General features: G+C 42.2%; 2 protein-coding genes across 2 annotated transcripts; one reads left to right on the plus strand and one right to left on the minus strand.

Moving 5' to 3' along the window:
• SARC_03269 (hypothetical protein) lies at window positions 1–1776 on the minus strand. The gene is made up of 4 exons (XM_014302950.1): window positions 1730–1776; window positions 1119–1220; window positions 605–709; window positions 1–394 (listed from the first exon to the last, which is right to left on the minus strand). The coding sequence occupies exons 1-4, from the start codon at window positions 1730–1732 to the stop codon at window positions 203–205; spliced, it is 402 nt and encodes a 133-aa protein (XP_014158425.1). The 5' UTR covers window positions 1733–1776; the 3' UTR covers window positions 1–202.
• A 471-nt stretch (window positions 1777–2247) lies between these two features.
• Window positions 2248–4857, plus strand: SARC_03270 (60S ribosomal protein L5). Its single transcript, XM_014302951.1, has 4 exons — window positions 2248–2321; window positions 2677–2746; window positions 3164–3462; window positions 4242–4857. Exons 1-4 carry the CDS (start codon window positions 2319–2321, stop codon window positions 4764–4766), a joined length of 897 nt encoding a protein of 298 aa, XP_014158426.1. The 5' UTR covers window positions 2248–2318; the 3' UTR covers window positions 4767–4857.
• Window positions 4858–6808: the final 1951 nt, after the last annotated feature.

Consider the following 6808-nt stretch of genomic DNA (forward strand, 5'->3'; position numbering starts at 1 on the left):
CCCGAGCTTCACATTTAATAATCGATTAAAATAAGTGAAGAATAATACAACAGTACTGATTCCTACTACGCAACATTAATCTTGTGAGGAAATACACAGGATACCTACCAAGGACAGAACATATAAAATTCAGTCTCAAATACACACACTTGTACCTCCGCCGTAAAGATTATAATCACTTATTTAATGTAAGCAACAATACTTAAGCACTCTTCTTCATCTTGGCGAGCTCCTTGTTGATGATCTGCGATCGCTTCTTGCGGTTGATCATAACCTGGAATCGCTGGAAGTCAGTGGTGTTGGCACGGGCTTCACGCTGAGCTAGCTTCTTGGCCCAAGTGCTCTCTGTCCACTTCTTCTCAATTTCGCACGCCTCCCACTGCTTCTTGACGATCTATTCGTGGATAGATGTGATGATTTGGATGTCACTATGGTGTCCTTGTTGTTTATATAGGTATCCAATACTCTGCGTGTAGCTAGCTAATTAAATTGCTATGTATATACATATACTACATATCACCATACGTCGGCTATGAATAAGAAACCGAGAAAGGGTGCAAAGCCGATTCCCCAATAAAACAAGCGCTCATTCTGAGATACATACCTTGGCGGTGGCAGAGTGAACGAAACCCTCAACCTTAAGGTTGGTTAGAGAAAGACGCTTGAAGGAAACCATCTGACGCTTCACTCCGGGTCCATCGACAAGGGCCTATACCATACAATTAGATCGCAGTACAAGTACATACGAAGTATTAGAAACCAGGAATATAACTCGATAAGAGTATACACCATCTATTATGAGTATATACGAAGGAACAAGACCTTGAAATATATTTGTCCTATATACATGGCTACTATCAAATAAGCATCAGAAACCCAGAAAAGTGCGATCAAAGGGTATTCAAAAGCCCACCCTCATCGAATTCTATTCATCAGTTGCTTGCAGTTCAGCAGTAACACTAAACAAAGTACATATACTTGGGGAAAGAAATACGACGATAATTGTAATATTTCAAATGATACCAGTACGGGGTGTGTACTCTGTTCTGAGACGTCGACGTCACAAACGATAAAATACAAAGCAGCTTGAAAATAAAGACTGAACACGCAGTACTTACACGACGACCATCGACGACATCGACGACAACTACAAGAGAGTTGTTTAGAGGTCCGTAATTGACCAGGCACACACGGCCGATCTCAACAAATCGTGAGTAACCCTACATCGTGTGGAACGTGGAATGACAAATTAAAATATGCTCCGTATCAAACGCGTTTTTGAATGCCAGCGGTGATAGTGGCGTGGTATGTCCTTATTGTATACTATTATGGCCGATGTAGCTGAGACATTGCTGTAAGATGTTTAGGTTGTCACATGTGATCACCAAGTATATTAACTTTGAACCGCCTTAGCTGTCATTGCAAGTGTATGCAGTATGTCCATTGGTGACTATATTATCTTCTTGTACTACACTGCCTGTGTATTACTCTTCAACAACTGCCTGTGTGCACTTGATAATGCTATATAGAGCTCTTCGCGCGAGTTTATAGGCTGTGTTGGTGCGTTGTTGTCTCCGTTTCGTTCATTGTTGTTGCATGGATAGTGTCTGTCTGGGCGAGAGCCAACTTTCCCTATGTGTCACTTACTACCAAGGCGAATCTACACCTATATGCGTGCACTCTTTCTTAGCATATCCACAGCCATACATACACAGATACAGATACGTACCATGCTGAATGTTCTGGATTGCTAAAAAAGAAAGACTGGGAATGTCCTGTGTGCCGTTTATGTTTCCTTACTCAGATCGAGTGCACATGGGTCAAAAAGGCCAAATATTTTTCGTTTGTGATTTTTTGAAATAATTCGGTTGGAAGCACGAATTCACGACAAATCCAAGTATGTATATAAAATATTGTTGTAAATTTTAGGATGAGAAACAAACTTTCATTTGGAGACTTCTCTCTCTATAGAGAGATAGAGTCATGGTATTGTTACTATATATATATATATCTCAACACGTGTGGGATTTGATTTCAAATTGTCGCAAACTATTATATTGTACTGTATTATTTCCAGTGGTTTTCATAGAGTTAAATTATTTTAGACTAATAGTGACCACAGTCACACTGTGGCTGAGAGCCACCGAACCGTAGGTACCGAACCTCACAGTGATATTTCAGTAATGTGCGCATGGCATAAACACTATCCGACTTTGCCAATGGCTTTGGAACAAAAACAGCGACACACGCGTGCATCCCTGTCCTTTCAGTTCAACCCTACAGCCGAAGCTACCGTTTCGGATTAGAATTGTTTAACCATGGTACGTACCATAATACGAAGTCTCATCCATGCAATCCTTAGCTGTGTATCCACTCACGCTCGCACAAGCCTGTACATAAGTCCGCTAAGAAACATAAGACGCACACAATTAGAAATGTTGCAAGAGCATCGCACCGCAATGCAACGCTATACAGACCCTGACCATATACTTACAAGAAAGGATGGGATACGCTACAAAGTAAAGGGATATATAGTATTGGATATAAAATACAGTGCAGATTAAGCTTGCATGCATACCAGTTAAACTGTTTCGGAATGGCGAGTTTACTATTTATCACGCTCGAGAGATCACCCCGCTCAATCACGCAAATCTTGTGAATTCCTGAAACTCGTAGGCTTTCGTCAAGGTTGTCAAGAATAAGGCTTATTTCAAGCGTTATCAAGTCAAATATCGTCGTCGTCGCGGTATGTGTATTTCAATTTCCGTGTTTGATTGTGTACATACGTGCTATTCGTTTCCCTGCCATGTGTCTTGTGAACAATTGTAGTAGATATATCCTTCTCAGGGACGGCGCTTGTTGCCCTTTCCGGCAGCATTATTGTTGTGGGAAACTAGCGACAAGACCGTTTTATCAACAGGGTAGGTATAATAAAGGGACAGACAATCGGACGTGTCGCGATACGACTAAACCGCGAGACGTGTAAGTTTTGTCCCATATCAAACTCGTGCATGCATATGCTGCACAACTATTGCAACTGAAACTACCAAATATTGTCAACTACCAAATATTGTCAACTGAAATTACTCTCATATCCAACCACACCTATTTACATACACCTATTTACATCTGTATGTTTGTCCGTCTTTGCATCGCCACACAGAGGGTAAGACTGATTACTACGCCCGCCGTAAGCTGGTTCGTCAAGACAAGAACAAGTACAACACCCCCAAGTACCGTCTGTGCGTCCGTTTCACCAACAAGGATGTCATCTGCCAGGTAGCCTATGCCACTATCGAAGGAGACCGCATCATCTGTGCGGCTTACTCTCACGAGCTCCCTCGCTACGGCGTTAAGGTCGGGTTGACCAACTGGGCTGCGTGTTACGCAACCGGTCTTCTATTGGCCCGTCGCTTGTTGACCAAGTACAACCTTGCTGACAAGTACGAGGGTAACACCAACGTAAGTATTCTAAACCCTAAACCCTAAAATCCTGCTTGTATATGTTTTATTTGATTGTTGGTGCGTGTGTGTATACCCGTGACGAGTACGGAGGTAATGTCAACGTATGTCTACTATGTCTTACAGAACTATACTACTTTGATTGTTTTGTTTGTTTCCATTTTTGTTACCACTCCTTGCCAATTGTATCGCAAGTACATTTTAGTATAGCAGTGCTGTATATTATGGTATCGATACATAATACATAACTTATATATACACACATATATACATATGTCTTGTATATCTTATATATCTTATATCTTATATATATATATATACATATTTATATATAAAAAATTTATATATATAAAATATATATACATAATACATAGTACATTTAGTATATATATATATATATAAATGCATAAATGCATATATATATATATATATACATGTTTATGCTTGTATATGTGTATTTCTATGTGTGCACTCATATATTCATACGAGATGTAAATAATTCATGATAGATACAAGATATATAGTATTTACGGTTCCATTGCGAGTGAAGAAACCTATAGCTATCCAGTTCTGCTACTGAGTGCATTCCCCTGCTGTGAATTTTAGCTCTGACGCATGTTGGAACCGTAGCACTTGTTATATCTCAAGAATTGTCAAATGCGTACAGTATTATATGATACTAAATATATATATATATATATAAATCCTAGAAACCCTAAACCATAGAACGTACTATAATATATATTTACCCTTGATTACACACCCCATAACACCCTCAGGGAGGACTAACTGAGGATGACGAACTATACCACGTTGAGGAGAATGTTGAAGGACCCCGTCCCTTCCGTTGCTTCCTTGATGTTGGTCTAGCCCGTACCTCCACTGGTGCCAAGATCTTCGGTGCCATGAAGGGTGCCGTAGACGGAGGTCTAGATATCCCCCACAATGAAAAGCGTTTCCCCGCCTGGTCCAAGGACACGCCCGAGGAGTATGTTGAGTTCTTGAAGCGTTACGTATACGGCGGTCACGTGGCCGACTTTATGGAAGAGCTTGAGGAAGAGGATGAGGATAAGTACAAGGTACAGTTCGCTCGTTACATCGCTGAGGATATCTCATTCGATGATCTCGAGGATATGTACAAGGAGTGTCACGAGGCTATCCGTGCCGACCCCTCCCCCAAGGAAAAGTCCAAGCCATTCGAGGGTCAGAAGCACAAGAACCACCGCAAGAAGCTCACGTACGCCCAGCGCAAGAATCGTGTGCAACAAATCCAGCAGACCTTCCTGGCTTCGCAAGAGGAGTAGAGTCCCTTGTAGCGGTAGGATCAGTAAATTGGTTGTGCACTTGTGTCAACAGAAACACAAACCTACTGAGGTGTGGCACCTAAACAGTCCACCAGCCCATGGCTTGTCGCTGTGGGTGTCTTGATTTCCTTTCGTCTCCGGACTCATGGCTGTATGTGTTCAGTCTGTTGTGAGTTCGTGAGGGTTTGTTTCAATATACGAGTATGTATTTACGATGTGTATATATGCCGTAACCCTAAACACTAATTTGTTATGTATGTCAATGATTAAAGCGTCGTGTATCGGGTTGGCTGGGAGAAAGCGCTTGCTCCGCACGGAGTGTACCACAGTGCTTAACTTCTCCCAGTACAAATACTCGTAAAGTAACTCGCGTGCATCCCATGTTTCCTGTAATGCTCGCACGAAGGACTGGTTTGGTCGAGGGCTTTGTTGTCAAAGACGTAGCTCTCCCATGTTGGTCGTGAGTGTTTTGCTGAGGCGTGCGCACGTGATGGTCAATCATATTTCATGACACTCAAGCTCAGGGGATACCCGTATTGCTTGTTGGGTATAACCATGGTTGATATATTTCGTGCCAAAGATACGTGGAGCTTTGGGAGAGAGTCAATAATGTCGACGATCGCTGATACGGAGGTAGGTGTGTTTACCCTGTGGCATAGTACACGTGACGGTCTATATATATTTATGCATATAAATATGTATGATTTTTGAGTGGAGTCATTAGAGTGTAGTCATATGATTCGCGTCAAGGTATAGTTCTCAGGGACGGCGTCCGTGGCCGTCAGCTGGCTACGGATCCTTTATATTAACAGGGTAGGTATTATGGAATGGAAAACAATCGGACATGTCGTGTTACGACTAAACTGCGAGACGTGGAAGTTTTGCCGTACATTTTCCATGTATAGTTTACTGTGTTGTTTTTTCCGTTCTTTTCGTACTCAAAATAGTTTCAAAACTAGTTTCAGTTGGTTTGGTGTTTGTGATAGTGTCGTTTCGGTCACGTTCTTCAATTGGAGCAGTCATCTGCATTTCGCACACCACACTACCTTATCGTAATATCCATTGCTTCCTGATAGGCTGCGACTGTCGAGCGAGATCAATTCATCTGGCTACAAATTTTAGAATCGCTAAACCCGATAGTTCTAAAGCTAGGCTCATATGCATAGTCTAGGTATGCGTAAGGATCGATCGGTTTATGTATATTGTCCCTTACATTTGATACCGAAGGCGAGCACGTGATGAAACATTTAGCTATCCAGTTCTGCTACTGAGTGCATTCCCCTGCTGTGAATTTTAGCTCTGATGCTCTTGCCGACATATGCATTGAGGTGCGTATTCGATTGTTGTTGTGTATACTTATACGTGTGGGACCATTCTCTCTCTAAACAGGAGTTCGTGAGGACTTGGGACCATTCATCTCAGTGTGATATGCGGTTGAACGACAGTATTCCACAGTGTTATCAGGTATGACCAATCGTACTTGGGGGTTCGCTTTCCACGAGCTATTTTTAGCTTGTATGTCCTTCTCAGGGACGGCGTCTGCTGCCTTGTTTCTAGCAACAGAACCGTTTTATCAACAGTGAAGGTATAGGAAAGGGGTAGACAATCGGACGTGTCGCGTTACGACTTAACCACGAGACGTGTAAGTTTTACCCCACAATTATATATATTATATGTATTGACGCCCCACTGAATACCTTTTCTCGTCAAACTGTCCCGTTTCATACTTTTGTACTGTTCGTTGGGTGCAGGTTGTGTTCTGGGGCACTGGGTTTGCAGCCGAGAGGATCAGCTGGTGCGGATGCGGCAGACAATTGGTATGTATCATTCAATCGAGTCCATATCAATAAATCAGTGTAACGTGTGCGTGTGATGAGACCTTCAGCTATCCAGTTCTGCTACTGAGTGCATTCCCGTGCTGTGAATTTTAGCTCTGACGCCTTTGTTTGTGAGGTGCTCTTCGTCTTCCGTTTGTAGTGTGTCTATAGCGATGCTAATCATTCTCTATATCGATGTATATCACATTTAGGACGGCAGAGTGT

Source organism: Sphaeroforma arctica (assembly GCF_001186125.1).
Source record: "Sphaeroforma arctica JP610 unplaced genomic scaffold supercont1.163, whole genome shotgun sequence".
NCBI lineage: Eukaryota > Ichthyosporea > Ichthyophonida > Sphaeroforma > Sphaeroforma arctica.